The sequence below is a fragment of the Pelodiscus sinensis genome, chromosome 1 (assembly GCF_052426305.1).
Source record: "Pelodiscus sinensis isolate ZL-2025 chromosome 1, ASM5242630v1, whole genome shotgun sequence".
NCBI lineage: Eukaryota > Metazoa > Chordata > Testudines > Trionychidae > Pelodiscus > Pelodiscus sinensis.
The window spans coordinates 271,264,170-271,282,637 of NC_143052.1; the positions used below are offsets into that span (position 1 = coordinate 271,264,170).

An 18,468-nucleotide genomic window follows, 5' to 3' on the forward strand; every position below is an offset into this window, starting at 1 on the left:
TGTATGTAACCCGGGGACTGCCTGTATCTAAGAGATTTGTTTAGCTGAAAAAACGTTTTTTTTCTCTTTTTTTTTTTTTGTAAATAGGTGTGTAAATCTCACTCAGGCATCCTTGGGAAAGGGTTGTCACTATCTCACTCACCAACCATCTTGGAAGCTCTTGAAGGAAACCTGCCACTACAGATACAAAGCAACGAACAGTCATTTTTGGATGATTTCATTGCCTGTGTAACAGGATCTAGTGGTGGACGGCTTGCAAGGTGATTTGTGTGCTATATGAATGAGCTAATTGTTACTATATTTTCATTTTTAAACACTGTCACAAAATACAGAATTGAAAGTATTTCTAAGTGTTGTTTTGCTTAGGATCATGGTTTTAATTATATACTAGAATTTGAAAACTACATGTTTTAGCCCTCTTCCTTGTTCTGTTATACATTTTATAATTATGTCTTTATTGGTATCTGCATATTAAAAAGACCTTATTAATTTAGCCCTTGGATTTTTATTAACATGGTTCATTTTGAAAATATTATTGCAGACTTGTGTCTCTTCTTTCTCCTCAATTACAAGTATGGCTACAAGCCTAATACCTTTAGATTAGATTAGAATGTTTTGTGCTACCTTCTAATGATGTCTTAAATGTTTTTAACTTTGTTCTAGATGGCTTCAGCCAGATTCATATGCTGATCCTCAGAAGACATCTTTAATTCTAAACAAGGATGACATACGATGTGGTTGGCCAACTGTTATTACTGTTCAAACAAAAGACCAGTATGGAGATATTGTTCACGTTCCCAATATGAAGGTAATTGTACTTGAACTAGAATACACCTGGCAGTTTTCATCCTGTAGTAAAATTGTCAGCATTTTTGGTTGACATCTCATAGAAGACTCTTAACTATTGTAGAAAGGGGCATTCTGAAATTCAGGTGCATTCTGTGGGACTTTCCTACATCTATGTAATATAACTGTCTCTAAATTATGCTGTTAATTACGTTTGCTCAATTCCATTTTCTCCAGATTGTCATTCTACTCTATTACGTGTTTATGCAGATGGGGCTAAGAACATAATTTAGCTTGCATGATCAAAACCCACTTTCAGCATGCAAGCTAGGAAGTTAACCTTTAACAAGGTCCCTCACCAAAGGCTTTTAAAGCAAAATAAGCAGTTTTGGGATAAGAGGTAAATTCCTTTAATGGTTCAGTAACTGGCTAAAAGACTGGAAACAAAGGATATGAGTAAATGGTCAGCTTTCAGAATGTGGGGTAGATAAATGTCCCTCAAGGATCACTGTACTGGGGTCAGTGCTATTCAACTCCGAGATTATTTGGGAAAGAGGATATATAGTGATGTGGCAAAATCTACAGATGATACAAAATTATTCAAAATAGTTACATCCAAAGCTACCTGGGTGTTGCAAAGGGATCTCACAAAGTGAATGTTGTAAAGAGGTCTCTCAAAACTGGATGATAGGGCAACAAAGTGGGAGATGATATTCATAGTTGATAAATGCAAAGTACAGGTTGGACCTCTAAAATCTGGGACTCTGTGGTCTGGCAACATCCGGCAGGACCAGGATACAGCTGTGCCAGAGGGCCCTAGTTGGCCAGGTTCAGAAGTGCAGCCTGGGATGGGCTGGCAGTGCGGAGCGCAGCCTCAGTCAGGGTTGGCAGAGGGGAGCATAGCCCCAGCCAGATCTAGAGGCAGCAGGGTTGGCAGGCAAGAGCACAGTCCTGACTGGGGATGGTGGCAGGGAGCAGGGCTGGAGTCAATGGGGCCAGCAGCTGGGGATGTAGCCTGGGCCAGTGTCATGGAGGGCTCAGCGCTGGCTGGAGCTGGAGGCAGTGGAGTAGGCAGCACGGAGTGGAGTGCAGCCCCAACCAGGAACAGAGCCTGACCTCCCCATGTCCGGCAAACTACATGTTTCGGGACCTCTCAGGTCTCAAGGGTACTGGACAAGGGAGGTTCGACCTGTAATACACATTTGAAAACATACTCTCAACTTAATCATACAAAATGATGATGTCTAAATTAGCTGTTATCATTCAAGAAAACTATTTTGGAGTCACTGTCGATAGTTGTCTAAAAATATCAGCTCAATGTGCAGCACCAGTCAAAAAGTTGGTAGAATGATAGAAAACATTAATAAAAGGATAGGTAAGATTATAGTAAATGTCATCATGCCACTATGTGTGTCATGGTATGCCCACATCATGAATACTGTGTGCAGTTCTGGTCTCCCCATCTCAAAGAACATGTATTAGAAATGGAAACAATAGAAAAGCAACAAAGATGATTAAGGGTATGGACCAATTGCCATATGGGGCGAGATCAAAAAGACTGGGACTGTTCAGCTTGAAAAAGAGACAATTAAGGGTAAGGAATTACGATGACAGTCTATAAAATCATGAAATGTGTGGAGAAAATGACTAAGGAAGTGTTATTTGCTTCTCTACATAACACAAGAATCAGACATCAACCAATGCAATTAATAGGCATCAGATTTAAAACAAAATGGAAGTACTTAACACAATGCACATTCAACCTGTGAGATAATCATTGCCAAGGGATTTTGTGAAGGCCAAAACTATACCTGGATTTAGATAAATTCATGCAAGCTATCCAGAGCTATTAGCCAACTTGGTCAGAGATGCAATCTGTGGACTTCTCAAGGTGTCCTAGAGTCTCTGACAGCTTGATTCTGAGACTGTAAGACAGGATGAATCATGTGATGATCACCATTCTTATGTACATATATTTTTAAAACATTATTTTACATATGAAGTGAATATATGTGATATAATAATATATGCCCTGTGAGGCATGAGCACGCCTTTTTTAGAGTTGCTTTTGAGAATAGATGCACACTTTAACTAGAGGTTGCAATATTCAGAGACTTTATAATCTCTCAAATTAAGTTGAGAAAGTAACTAACAGGGTTATTTTCCACGCTATTCAACTAATCATTGGCCTTTGTAGCACCATAAAACTTGGAATATGAACTTGCATGTGGCAGCAGCATTTGCAACCTAATTCTTCCCAGTATTCCTACGAAAGGGAGTTAAAGAAATCATATAATTATTAATATTTCCCTAAGTGTAACAGAACTATTCAGAGGAATTCAAAATTAAGAAAAAAAAATTGAATTTGGGTTTCACCTACATTTTAAGATCCAAAGTGACATCAGGACAAGTACAGATGTTTTCAGGACTTTTATGTACTTAGGAAATAAAGTCATTTGGGAGCTAGGAATGTAAAATCCCAGTTAAACAGTTAACTACAGGCCAGGAGCTGTTCCAGCACCAACGGCTGCTCCCACCACACCTGACCCAGGCCACCATGACACAGGCAAGGGGTCTGCTTTGGTCAGGCTGGGCCCACTGCAATATGCCAAGGGCAGGGATCTGTTCCATCCGTGCTGGCATTCCCCTGCCTGCAGCATGGTGCAGTGGGCCCGGCCAGGCTGAAGCATCTCTTTCCTGGATAGACTGCCAGTTAACCAGTTATCAGTAAACATTACCTGGTAAGGGTGATGGTTACTGGGTAACTGGCTACTCATTAACATCCCTATTGGGGACACTGGTAGTGGGAGCGTTAAGGTGAGATTCTAAGTTGTTTAAAAAATTATGAAAATAGAAATGAGGGACAAAACCAATTGAATTTTTTAATAATCTTTTCACCTCTTACTTCATTTTGGCAGGTGGAGGTCAAGGCGATTCCTGTTTCCCAGAAAAAAACCTCTTTGCAACAAGAACAACTGAAAAAACTCCAGCGGATACCAGGCAGTCCTACAGCACCCACTTCCTCTGGCACTGATATGACCTTTGGAGGACACCCTTCACCAAAACTTGATGCTTCTTATGAACCTATGATAGTAAAAGAAGCACGCTACATTGCTATTACAATGATGAAGGTAAATTATTGACATTGTAACAGTGCTGTTATAAAATACTATTCTCTAAGTGAAAAAGAAAGAAACTATACAAGTGAATGGATAGTTCTTTTTCAGAATGACCCTGAGGGTGCTCCACCTTAGGTGTTTGGGCACCGTAGCACGTCCAGCCAGAAGATTTCAATAGGAGTGCTAATGACAGGTAGTTCGTGCATGCACAGCACACTCCACATGCTGGGCAGCTAATGCGTATGTGTGGGCTACGATCCCTTCAGTTCCTTCTCTTCTGGCGTCAGTCAGAACCCTCAGTGTGTTCTCTATTGAGCTCCACTGGCAGTTAGGTAGCCCTTTTACCATAGATTTTAGTCAGCGTTAGCCCTAAAATCGCCTTCCTTTCATTCTAAAGGAGAAAAAAAAGAAAAAAAAATCTTTTTGTGATCAGCTGCGGAGCCACAGGTAAGCAGAGGCTCCCGGCCTCCTGCTTTCCCCTTGCAGGGCTTGCTGCACAGGGGCCCTCCCCTCCACATATATTGATTTTTGTTTTAATCTGAGGAAAAAATGTTCCACAGAAACCTCCTCAGAACCCCCACTTTCTGCCTCTTCCCCCCCAGGCGTATACCAAAGCGGCCTCAGTTCAAGCGCCATATATTTGCCGCTTGTATATTTCATGCCCAGGGAAAGCACCATGGTGTGATATAGTGTACTTAGCAGAGAGACCTGACAGCCGGAGCACACAAAGTGAGAGAGCTAAAACTGAAATCTATCTCGCCTGAACAGCACTTTGACCAGTCTTAGAGCCTGGTCCCCCTTCATCCTCGCTTAAACCCTCACAGCAGCGATGTCAGAGAAGGCAGCTTCAGTTGCATCAGTTGCAAGCTCTGCAACCTCTCTAAACAATCTAAGAGGACACATGCAGATGCTTACAGGGAATCCCCTTCACCCAAGAAAGGGTGATTCCATAAATCAAAGCCCGTTCTCGTCCCTGTGGGGGCTCCAGGCAAGAGCTTGCGGGGGCTGCGATCACCCCCTGCACCCCGAGGATCCCAGAACCTGGCTACAATGCCGTAACAGGCTAATAAGCCTAAGCCCTCTGTGGCACACAACCCAGGCAAACCTGCTACCATTGGCTTGGCCAACTCTGTGCTGCGTTATAGATAAAATTCCCCGAAGCGCCATGCTTAACTCCATCTGCATGTGCTCCTTCCCCGGTATCGGGCAAGTCAAAAGGCACACAGGCGCAGTACCTCCTGCTACCTATGCCTCAAACTTATTCTTTTACATCTGCAAACCAACTAAAAGTTACCTCAGTAACCACAACTCTCCTTTTCGATACTGACGCCTCCCGGCACTAGCCAGGATCTCTCCAGCAAATATAACAGCTTCTGCACCTCTTTTATCTAGCAAGGAGGAAGCCGTGTCTCTCTCAAACGCCCAACCAATGGCTACCACCTTTTATACCCGTGCCTCCCACTTGACCCTACTGGGACCCCTGGGCATCTTTCAGAACACACCAGCAGCAGCAATACCATCAGGCTGCTCAGGTTCACTCAAGACCCGCATCGGTGACCTCCCTAGATGTGTCTGGGGATCAAACCGATTCAGCAATGATGACTCGAAAGATTCATCTCACCCACTAACTCAGTTGTCGCCCTCCCCTCCGGAGGATGCCCTCATGCCACGACCTCCTTCAGCAGGCGATGATTCCATAGCTTTTCAGGACCTCTTTAAAAGGGTGACTGATGTATTAGAAATTACGTTAACAACATAGCCTGATACCCAACATAAGCTCACCAGCATCCTACACAACATACCAGTGGTTAAATTAGCGCTACCCATGGATCCTGCCTTCATGGATCCCACTAAATAACTGTGGCAAACACCCGCCACCATATCCCCAATAGGTAAAAAGGCATATACAAAATATTATGTCTCCTTGCCAATTCCCTCGTAGTTGACACTGCCAACCAGAGGGCCAAATATACCTTACCAAAATCCACTCCCCCTGATAAGCTGTGAAAGCGACTTGACCTTATGGGCAGAAAAGCCTACTCTTCTGCCTCCCTCCAGCTACGCATCTCGAACTACACGGCTATCCTGGCACAATAAACACATCACATCTTCAAGCAGATATCCATTTTTATTCAGTATCTTCCAGAACAGAAAAGGAAACATTTTAAAGCCAACACAAATGAAGGCCCCTAATAGCCAGGACAGCCGTACAGGCCGCCTTGACTCCACTGACACTGCCGCTCGTTCCCTTGCAGCCGCAGTCATGATGAGGAGAGCATCCTGGGCTCCACATATCTGACTTCCCAAAGAAAGTCCAGACAAGGGTGGAACACCTCCTATTTGAGAGCCCAAAGCTCATTGCGGAATCTACCGACACTTCACTGCACTTCCTGAAAGGTTCCAGACCTACTTTTCGCATGCTGGGCATTCAGGTTCCTATGTCAAAACGAAAACAAAACAAAGACTATACACAGAGATACAGACCTGCCTTCTTTACTCAATCAGAGGCAGTAAGACTAGAGAAAGCGACAGCACCAGGGAAGAAGGCAGCAGTCCGCCGACCAGTCCGCCCCGTCCCAGCCCTCTAATAATAGACAAATGTTTTGAAGCTCAGGTGGGGAGTTGTCAAACTTGTACGTCCCCTCCTGTCCTTCATGGTACACCAATATCCACAAAATGCCTAGCACTGTTTTATCATCACTGGTGCCTCATAACATCTGACAAGTGGATGTTTGACGACATAAAGAATGGATACTGCATATCATTTCTGTCCTTTCCAAAACCCCAACCACCCACCCAGTCCCTCTTCAGGGACCCATCTCACGAGTCTATCCTATGCCAAGAAATGAACCACCTGCTCTCCATCAAAGCAGTGGAACATGTTCACCACCAGTAGCACAACACTGGCTTCTATTCCCAGTATTTCCTCATGGAAAAGAAGTCAGGGGGACAGAAGGCCATCTTAGATCTCAGAGGCCTCAACAGGCATGTCCTTTATCAACACTTTCATATGGTCACCCTGTCCACCATCATCCCGTCCCTTCACAAAGACGACTGGTTGGTGACTCTCGACCTCCAAGATGTGTATTTCCATGTGCCTATCCACCCCGCACACAGGAAATCTCAGATTTACCGTGGGTGCACACCACTTCCGGTACATGGTACTCCCCTTCAGCCTTTCCTTCTATTCTCTAAGGTACTGACAGTAGTCACAGCTCATCTGCGCAGGCAGGGAGTGTCCTTCTTCCTTTATCTGAATGACTGCCTTATAAGGGCCAACACCCTTCAAGAAACACAAAACTCAGTTAATACCACCATGGAACTCTTTTGATCCCCCCAGATAAACCTCTCAAAATTCAACCAACCCAGGTGCTAGAGTTCATAGGGGCCCAATTAGATTTCACCACCGCCACTGCATCTCTGCTCCATCACAGATTCCTAGCCATACAGGAGCTCATCCAACACATTGCACAGCTCCCCAACTACCCACCAGAGCATGTCTCTAGCTCTTAGGCCACATGGCAGCAGCCATCACTGTAGTCCCTCATGCCAGATTACACATGAGGCCACTACAACACTGGCACAGCACAGTATGCAGACCAAGAAGACACAGCATCCTCAAGCTGGTCTCGGCACCAATCACCATCAAAAACTCACTCTATTGGTTGTCAAATGCACAAAATATGTGCACTGGGGTCCCCTTCCAAAAATGAGACATGGTGTTTTTCCCACGGCTCCCATAACTCCTCACCCAGCACTGCGATCGCCTCAGTCACCCACACCTCTGTACTTTCCAGCTCCAGGTGTGTTTTCTCAGTGGCTCACTCTGCTAAAACATACATATCAAGTCCAAGAAATTCTCCTCAACATCCGCAGAACATCCACTTGGAAATCTCACTCAACACACTGCACAGCTCGCTAACAAATGGCAACACTTCTCTGTTTGGTCCCAAAAAAACAACCTTGACACGGCCTCAGCTCCACTACCTGCGGTCCTGCAATAAGTCATGGAGCTTAAGAACACAGGCCTTTCCCTAAACTCCCTTAAAGTCCATCTCACTGCAGTCACAGTTCTTCACCAACCAGTAGACGATACATCGGTGTTCACATACCCTATAACTAAAGGGGTTGTCAAAGACCTGCCCATCAAACCACCAGTCCCCGCCTGGAATCTCAATCATAGAATCATAGATCTGAAAGGGACCTCGAGAGGTCATAGAGTCCAGTCTCCTGCTCTCACGGCAGGACCCAGTACCATCTAGACTGGTGTTTCTCAATTTTATTTGGCCATAGAACCCTTTTTAAAAAAAACAAAAACCCACTGGGGAAAAGTTAACCAAAAAAAGGTGGAAAAACTGTCAAGCAAAAAAAGCCCAAACAAATGCCAGCCTGCGTCTCAGATCACGGGATCCCCTTGAAAATGGCGGCCCCGGGCGACCACGCAGCTTGCCCATCCCTCAGGCTGGCTCTGGGGGAAAAGTGGGTGTGATCAGGTTCTCATGAAACCCCTCTTTTCACTTTGTGGAACCCCGGGGTTCCGTGGAGCACTATTTGGAAAACACTTATCTAGACCATCCCTGTTAGACGAAACAAAAGACAGAACTATGTAGCACTTTAAAGACTAACAAGATGGTTTATTAGGTGATGAGCTTTTGTGGGCCAGACCCACTTCCTGAGATCAATATGTGGAAGAAAATCGGCACAACCATATATATCAGAGAGATACAATCAAAAAAAATGAACGCATGTGAAATTGACAAATCAAATTTTAGAACAGAGTTGGAGTGAGGGGGGAAGGTAAGTTTCTGTGAGGAAATGACATAGGGGTGATAATAGGGGAACTTTCTGTGAGGTAATGACATTAGGGGTGATAATTGGGGAAGCTATCTTTGTAATGGGTGAGATAATTAGCGTCTTTGTTTAAACCCATACATAAAGTGTCAAATTTAAGCATGAATGACAATTCTGAAGCTTCTGAAGAATCCCAGAATCATACTGCTGACTCATATTTAGCTTGTGGTCCACTATGACCCCTAGATCCCTTTTTGCAGTACTCCTCCCTAGACAGTCACTGCCCATTCTGTATGTGTGAAACTGATTGTTCCTTCCTAAGTGTGGAGTACTTTGCATTTGTCCTTATTAAACTTCATCCTATTTAAACTTCAGACCATTTCTTCAATTTGTCCAGGTCATTTTGAATTATGACACTATCCTGCAGATTAGTCGCAACCCCTCCCACCTTGGTATCATCTGCAAACTTAATAAGCGTACTTTCCATACCAATATCTAAATCGTTGATGAAGATATTGAACAGAGCCTGTCCCAAAACAGACCCCTGCGGAGCCCCACTTGTTATGCCTTTCCAGCAGGATTGTGAACCATTAATAACTACTCTCTGAGAACAGTTATCCAGCCAGTTATGCACTCACCTTATAGTAACCCCGTCTTGGTTGTATTTGTCTAGTTTATTGATAAGAATACCATGAGAGACCATATTAAATGCCTTAATAAAGTCTAGATATACCACGTTCGCTGCTTCTCCCTTATCCACAAGACTCATTTTCCTATCAAAGAAATTAGTTTGACATGATTTTTTCTTTACAAATCCATGCTGGCTATTACCTATAACATTATCTTCCAGGTGTTTGCAGATGAGTTCCTTAATTACTTACTCCATTATCTTTTCTGGCACAGAAGTTAAACTCACTGGTCTGTAGTTTCCTGGATGGTTTTTATTTCCCTTTTAATAGAGGGAAATATTTGGCCCTTTTCCAGTCTTCTGGAATCTCTCTCATCTTCCATGATTTTTCCAAAGATGTTAGCTAAAGGTTCGGATATGTTTTGTATCGGCTCCTTGAGTATTCTAGGATGCATTTCTTCAGGCCCTGGTGACTTGCAGACATCTAACTTTTCTAAGTGATTTTTAACTTGTTCTTTTTTTATTTTAGCTTCTAAACCTACCCCCTTCCCACTAGCATTCACTATGTTAGGCATTCCTTCATTACACTTCTCGGTGAAGATTGAAACAGAGAAGTCATTAAGCCTCTCTGCTGTTTCCAAGTTTCCTGTTACTGTTTCTCCCTCCTCACTGAGCAGTGGGCCTACCCTGTCCTTTGTGGTCCTCTTGCTTCTAATATATTTATAGACTGTCGTCTTGTTTCCCTTTATGTCTGTAGCTAATTTGAGCTCATTTTGTGCCTTTGCCTATTATAATCTTGCCGCTGCATACCTGTATTGTTTGCCTATATTCATCCTTTGTAATTTGTCCTAGTTTCCACTTTTTATAAGACTCCCTTTTTATTTCTAGATCATGGTGACACCAAAGTGGTCTTTTGGTATACTTTCTATCTTTCCTGCACAGCTGAATAGCTTGCTTTTGGGCCCTTAATAGTGTCCCTTTGAAAAACTGCCAACTCTCTTTACCTATCAGCTTACCTATCAGCTCCCTGAGTTTACCAAAATCTGCCTTCGTGAAATCCATTGTACCCATTTTGCTGTTCTCCCTTCTACCATTCCTTAAAATCATGAACTCTGATTTCACCCAAGCTGTCTTCCACTTCCAAATTCTGAATCCGTTCCTCCCTATTTGTTAAAATCAAATCTAGAACAGCTTCTCCCCAGTAGCTTTTTTCAACCTTCTGAAATAAAAATTGTCTTCAATGCAGTCCAGAAACTTATTGGATAGTCTGTGCCCTGCTGTGTTAGTTTCCCAACATATGTCTGGATAGTCGAAGTCCCCCATCAGCACCAAATCCTGTGCTTTGGTTGATTTTGTTAGTTGTTTAAAAAAGCCTCATCCACCTCTTCCACCTGGGTAGGTGGCCTGTAATAGACCCCTAGCATGACATCACCCTTGTTTTTTACCTCTTTTAACCTAACCCACAGATTCTCAGGACATCTGTCTCCTATGTCCATCTCCACCTCAATCCAAGTGTATACATTTTTAATATTTAAGACAACACCTCCTCCCTTTTTTCCCTGCCTATCCTTCTTGAGTAATCTGTACTCTTTTATAGCAATATTGCAGTCGTGTATTATCCCACCAAGTCTCTGTGATACCAATGATGTCATAGTTGTGTTTGTTTATTAGCACTTCAAGTTCTTCCTGCTTATTATTACCCATACTTCTTGCATTTGTGTATAGGCATCTAAGATACTGATTTGATCTTGCCTCCCAGTTCTGCCTTGTTCCTCCTTTTTCTCTGCTATTATCTTGTTCTTAGGGCCCTAACAAAAAGCCCTTTGACTGATGGCAATATGCTTGTTGCTCCACCTCTTCATGAAGGTGGCCTTCCTTGTGGCTATAACATGCTCTAGAAGAGTTGTAGAAATCGGGAACCTCATGACGGACCCACTATTTATCATCTTCCATAAAGACAAGGTGGTACTTCGGCCTCACCCCAAGTTTATGCAGAAGGTCCCCTCTGCGTTCCATTGCAATGAACCCATCAACTTACCTATCTTCTTCCCTAAACCTCACAACAATGAGGTGCAAGCAACATTCCATACCCTCGACCTCCACTGGGCCATCGCGTTCTACATAGGTAGAACCACATACACTCGCAGAACAACAGATTATTCATTTCAACTGCTGAACCATCTCTGGGATTCCCCATTTCCTCTCAGAGACTCTCCAAATGGATAGTGAAATGCATAAGAGTGGCATGTGCAGCCTTTAGCAAAGAACTGCCGGCAGCACTTAGTGCTCACTCAACTAGAGCCATGGCCGCATCAACTGCATATATCCAGGGCATTCCCCTGTCAGATATTTGTAAATCGGCTACCTGGTTGTCTGCCCATCTTTTCATGAGCAATTACACCCTGGACAAATACCCCTCAAGGGGAAGCTTGCTCAGCCACTCCATCCTCACCACTGTCCATAAGGACACTATGCCAACTGAAGCTCCCACCTCCTTCGTAATCAGCTACGGTGGAGCACTCACAGGGACACTCCTCGAAGAAGACGAAGAGAGTATTATTATTATTACTACTCACTCTCTACAGTAATTCTGGTTATTTGAGATGGGTGTCCCTGTGGGTGCTCCACGACCCTCCCTTCTGCTTCGGAGCATAATCACGCATGCTTACTGGGGCAGAGAAGGAGCTGAAGGGATCATAGCCTGCGCATGCGCATTAGCTAACCAGCGAGTGGAGTGTGCTGTGCATGAGGGAACTACCTGTCAGTAGCACTGCTATTGAAATCTTCCAGCTGGGTGTGCTGCGGCACCCAAACACCTAAGATGGAGCATCCACAGGGACACGCATCTCGAAAAACCTCAGTTACTGCAGAGGGCGAGTAATCCTCTCATCTGCAAATCTCATTTTATTCATTATACTTTCTTTTACTACTGAGGTGAGTATTCGGATTAATAAAATCATATCTAATTGCTCTTTGCACAGGTAGTGAGTTCTGTGGGGCCCAGATTCCAGGAATATTCTTGGCTTGGGGCCTAGTGCCCTCAAAGTTCAGGGCCAGATCTCTCCTCTAGCTCTCAGTGCTCCCTCCTGTGCATTTCTTGGCACCCGCATCCCCCGGGCAATTTGAAACTTCCCAGGGTTCCTGCTACCACCACTGGCTGCACATCGTGGATAGAGTGACTTCCAGTGTTAGATTGATGGGGGCTGTGTGTTCATGGAGACATCCCTGTGACTCCGTGGGAGGGTTGTTGGGAGCCATGCAGAGCAAGCAGACAGAAGGCGCTCTAGCCCCGCTGGGCTGCTGGTGTGGTGGCAGAGGCCCCTTGGCTGTTCTTTAATTGTACAAGGGCAGGGTTGGGCGATGTACCATGGGGGGAGCGCGCATGGGCAGCTGGCAGACAGAAGCAGCAGCATATGGAGATACTCTCCTCTCCCCCTGCCCCATGAGCTGCTTCCAGAGGTGGTGCCCCCAGGTGAATGCAGCACCCCCTCCCTCCATAACCTATCACACACTGCATTCCTTCCCTGAGCCTACTTCCTTGAAGCTCCCAAACTCCCTCTCAGAGCCTGCATCCCCAACCCAGAACTTGAAAGTAGACAAAAGTTTCTAATCATTAGAGGAGCAAAGTTTTGGGGAATAGCCTTCCAAGGTGAGCAGTGGTGATAAAAATTCTATCTTGTTTTGAAGAGACAAGGTAGTGGGGTAATATATTTTATAGAGCCAACTTGTTTTAGAGAGAGAGACAAGATTTCAAAGAAGAGCGCTACCAGAAATTATTCCAATTGAAGATATTACCTCTTTCACTTGGGCCTGGTCTACACTACATGGGAATGTCTAAGTAAAATATGCAACTCCTGCTTCGTAAATTACATCTTATGTCAGTTTCCATGCCGTTCACGCAGCGGGAGAGGCCTATGGTAGCAATTTCTCATAAGAAAGGGAGAAATTATTTTGTTTTTATTTTAATATTTCACAGTAGTAATATAGTAGCATTTACTGAGATTTGGTTTTGTTTTAACTGAACTTTTTTTTCCTGCATTGTAGGTGTATGAAAATTATTCATTTGAAGAATTACGCTTTGCATCACCAACACCTAAAAGGTAAAAGAGTCTTGCAGAGAATTACACGTGAACTGGTATTAAAAGTAAATATTACAAAACTTTTTAATAATAGAGTTTGGCTTATTATTCCAGCAAAGTTATTGTTATTTCTGTTTCAAACTTCAGCATTCTATGTAGGGGGAAATCTAGTACGTTTTTCTTAAAATTACCAGAATGCTTCCATAAAATCAGTCTTTTATATTTAGCTTTATTTGTTCTTCTGGAAAAAATATTCCTCACCTAAATTAAGTTTCTGAATATAATATTGTATTCACTTACTCTAGAAGGTTATGATTTCATGAAAAACAACTTGAGGACCGTAAGTGGCTTGAATGGATGAATTCTTGTGGATCAAAACCGTGTTTCCATAGAAATGTCACTGGTAGACCACAAAAGGCAAAGTAGTTTACGAGGCTGTGGGGGATAGGGGAAGGGACTGAAAATAAATTTAGTGGAATGCTAAATAAAATGTCTATTTTGTTCTTGTCTAGACCCAGTGAAAACATGTTGATCCGAGTCAATAATGATGGTACTTATTGTGCAAATTGGACCCCAGGAGCTGTTGGTCTTTACACCATTCATGTTACTATAGATGGCATTGAAATAGGTATCTAATTTTTATTAATCTTACAGAGTAACCACAAGTACTTAACATGTATATATCCACAATGGTCTGTGAAGATTTGCTTAAATAGCATGTGCATGAAAATTAGCACAGTTCTTGGGGGGAGGAGGGGCAATCCAAGAGCATTCTGTCCAGTTTCCCCTTTTCTTTTCTCTGCTTTCTCCCTCTCACTGTCTACATGATGTTATCAGAAAGCTAAAAGTAAACACACGAATGACAAAAATATACCTTCGTAAGAAGCTTAATTAAACTGATTGGTACTCTTCTAAAACACAATTTAAATTTTCCTTTAAATAGTTTTTGTTAAGTTAAGATCTTGTTTTAGTAGTGGAATATCTGTGTAGATTTTACTGAAGATGACCGGTGCTCAGGATTCTTTCATCACTGCAGAGGTTAATAGCCTCACAAACCTTTAAAGCAAATTATTTTCCTATGCTCCTTATAGGTGTTTGAGATTAACTGTTGGAGGGAGGGAAAAGAGAACCAGAATTTGGATCCTAGTAGATAATTAAATCATTTGTAGTGCTTTACATGTAAAGGACACTAGATGGTAATAGTTCTGTATCAATCAGACCATTGATCCTGTTCCAAAGGGCTTAAGTCTGAAGATCAAGTAAAGATACATGGAGCAAACAAGACAGAAAAGGGTAGTGTAACCCTTTGTTAAACTGTAATATTTTCACTGACATTCCTGATTTTGTGGAAAACATGACACTGATTGCCATGAAAAAATAAAAACCTGGGAGAAGGAAATTAACTTTTACCAGTTTCACTTGCTGCTTATGTGAAGTGAAAATCCTCAGATACGCACTGGAGAAATGTAAGGTTAATTGTGAATATGCTATAGGTCAGTTGCTGTGCTTCTGAATTCTTTGAGGCTGATTCCACAAGTATGAATACTAAAAACAGTATTATTTCTTCAGAGAGAAGACTTAGTTCTCTTGAATTTTTTTCGTGCTTTTCATGTTGCTCTTGGTAGTCTTATGTGCAAAGAAGATTTCTTGTTAAAGCTGCTGAAGGGGTACCTAACAGAAGTATAGGAAAGGAAAAAAACATAAGAAACGAGGTCTCAAGCCTCTTTACAAATATCCTTGTTTCCTTTCTGGAAGGTTGGGGAATCAAGTTTCAGTTCTTCAAAACATTTGTAGTTTTTAATTTTGCCCCCACTTGTGAATGGCTAAATGTCCTGTAGGAACAGAATCTGGACATCAGTGTGTGAAGCAAGCAGGAGAGTTTATTACACACACAGCACTGGTGGAGTGTTATGTCACTTGTTAGGCTCAATGAACACTGTCAAACAATAGGTTACAACTAATTATATAGGATGCTCAATGGGCAGATCAAGTGATTGTGGGGGGGGGGAGGCAGCGGGGATCCCAGACCCCCTGGATAGATGCTAATCGTGAGGCAAAATAAGAGCAATAATATAAAGTTACATAGTATTTTCCGCCCATAGCTTACATAATACCTTACATCTAGTAAACAAGTATTTAAACAAAGCAGACATAAACTATCAATAATGTCTTAAGTGGCGATATGTCTGTCAGCTTCAAGAAGGTGTGTCTGCACGGATGTGGTCCATCTGGGGATTAAAGCAGAGACTTTAGGAGTACTTAACAGTTGAGCATTTGTTCCTAGCACTGTTGAATGTGTCATGTCCTGTCTCCCATCCTGGGTCATTAGCTCTATGATGACCTTTCTTTGATGGGGGGGAACCATCATGTAAGTGCCAGTTCCAGACTCCAAATTTAGAATAGGAGTTCTTAACAGAATATCATAGCCTACCTCAGAAATGTTTACCCTGAAGTCCTTTGTGACCTGCAAACCCTCAGCTACTGTACTGCCTCTAGAGAATAACAGTTAGTTACTGTACATGGAGTATAAATGTTGAGGAAGTGGCTGCATATGTAAATTTGGCATTTTTCATATCAGAAATATAAAAGTGGAATACTTGTCTCTAAATATATACGCCACATTACCTGTAGTATTCCCAATGATTGTAAAAGCTACATGTAATCACTATTTAGTAGCATGTCAGAAGAAATGTTGAGTCTACTGCAACCTGCTTTATGGCTGTGAAATAGTATGCAACAGATTTTTTTAAAATCTTATGTGATGAAAACATTTGCATATGGGAATATGCCATTCAAAACTCTTGATATTTTTTTTAATGATACCTGGACACAAACCTATTGGCAGTAGTTAAAAAGTCTTAATTACTAAATAAAATAAAAATCTAGTATTCAAGATAGGGAATGTACATGAGAATACTATAGACTTTGAAGGGACTGTATCTATATTAGATAAAATTTGTGAGCTTTTTAGTACCATCAGTGTGAAGACTGCTGGGTTAATCTAGGATTGTGTATAGAATATATCTCCTAAAAATGGCAAATATTTCTTCCAATGTTTGCTCATGTGCATTTCACATTAGGTGTGTGTGCGCTCACCACATGCACCAGTGCCGAAAGTTTTTTCCCTCAGCAGTATCTGAAGGAGAGCAGCTCTTGCACTTTCTGAAGTGGTGCCTTCATGGCACAGTATAAGGGACACCAAATGCTGCCCCCCACTCTCCTCCTTGCCTCTAGTGATGGTGCTCAAAACATTCACTGATTTTACTAGTGTTGCTTAGGTTTCATTTGTAAAATCTCTAGTTCATGTAAAGTTTCTGTAAATAGTTAGTAATAGAGTTAGTTAGACCTCAGTTTTGAGTCCAGTCTGGTCCCCAGGCTTTAAACCCTGCAATCACTGTCAACATCCTGTGTTTATCAATGATCCATACAGCAGTTACCTCAGGTGCCTTGGTGGTGAAGGGCACGTAAGCGACAAGTGTCATATCTATAAGTCTCTTAAACCCAGGACTAAGAAGGGGGATGAAATCAAGCTCAAAGCGATCCGGATTGAATTGGTAATTACTCAGGCCCTGGAGCAAGGTCCCACTCAGCACTATGGTGTCTGAATGTAATGCCCTGCTGATCCCAAACCAGCACCGATTTCTCCCCCGCTACTCCTTTGTGATTCTAGCAATGAAACTGAAGAAGGCTGGTAGGGATTGATCTCCTGCTCCCTGACAGAGGAATGGCAAGACTTGGGGCTGAGCTGTGACTTTGTTGGGCAGCTACTTTCCCATTTGGGAAGTCGAGCCTCAGCTCACTTTGAGCAGTGCAGTCCATTTGGTTCCTTGCATGGAAGCTCATACATAGAAGAGGGTCTCCATCAGCTTTCGGCGCAGTCGATGCTTGAAGCTCTCCATGTTGTAATCCTAGCAAAATGCAGGACAATGTAGCACTTTAAAGACTAACAAGATGGTTTATTAGATGATGAGCTTTCGTGGGCCAGACCCACTTCCTCAGATCAAATAGTGGAAGAAAGTAGTCACAACCATATATACCAAAGGATACAATTAAAAAAATGAACAAATATGAAAAGGACAAATCACATTGCAGAACAGAAGGAGGATGGGGGGGGGGGAGGAAGGAAGGTAAGTGTCTATCACTGTTGTAATCCTGACACTTCCGGAGCAGCCCACACCAGCCCCAGTGATGCCCAGACTTCAGGGTAAACCTACATTGGGACTCTTTTGTCTGCCTTTGCCCACTTCACCTCAGTGGCATTGCTCCCCATCACAGCATACTTTTTGGCACTGGTCATACACTAGGCGCCAACACATCTCAGACTTGGGAGGCAGTGTCAACAAAGCCACCTCCAGCACTATCAGTAGGTGTCAAGGTGGATCTTGCCAGTTACTGGCACAGACATAAAAATGCAAAAGTGTCACAGCACACTATTACTGACAAATTGCTTACTTATTTTAACCATATAATTATAAAACAAATCAATTTGAATAGAAATATTGTCCTACATTTCAGCACATCGTATATAGAGCAATATAAAACATTTATTTGTATGAAATTTCAGTTTTTACTGACTTCACCGGGCTTTATCTAGCCTGTTATAAAACTGTGTATATAACTAGATGAATTGATGTGCCCCGGTAGACCTTTGCTTATTCCCAGATGTACATGTCCCCCTGGTCTAGAACCACTACCATCCAAATCTGAATTTGGTATAATGTTGATGAGAGAGGTCAGTACTAAGATGTAAAGGATATTTGGAGAAGGTAGTAAGTACTTTCTGAACCTTGAAGAAAGAATCAGCCATGTCAATTTCTTTCTGTGTATTCATCCATTTTAAGTATTGGTGTAAAAGAGGAAGAATGGCCTGGTTAATTACCTAGGGAATCAGGAGATTTTTCTTTATGACTTTGAGCAATTTACTTAGTCTTTCTGCCACAGCTGCCCATCTAAATTTTGAATATTATAGTACTTCTAGCGGTGATGAGGATAAATACATTTAAAATTATGATTCATTGAGATAGTTGAGTTAGTCTTAATCTTTTTATCATATGCATAATAGACA

General features: G+C 42.5%; 1 protein-coding gene across 19 annotated transcripts in view; it reads left to right on the forward strand.

Moving 5' to 3' along the window:
• Nucleotides 1-18,468, forward strand: part of MYCBP2 (MYC binding protein 2) — a 376,578-nt gene that overhangs the window by 224,322 nt on the left and 133,788 nt on the right. For all 19 annotated transcript variants that reach the window (XM_075918843.2, XM_075918845.2, XM_075918849.2 and 16 more), the window contains 5 exons: nt 88-260; nt 664-808; nt 3,705-3,917; nt 13,369-13,424; nt 13,916-14,031. In XM_075918843.2, coding sequence (XP_075774958.2) covers nt 88-260; nt 664-808; nt 3,705-3,917; nt 13,369-13,424; nt 13,916-14,031 — 703 coding nt within the window. The remainder of the gene's footprint in view (nt 1-87; nt 261-663; nt 809-3,704; nt 3,918-13,368; nt 13,425-13,915; nt 14,032-18,468) is intronic.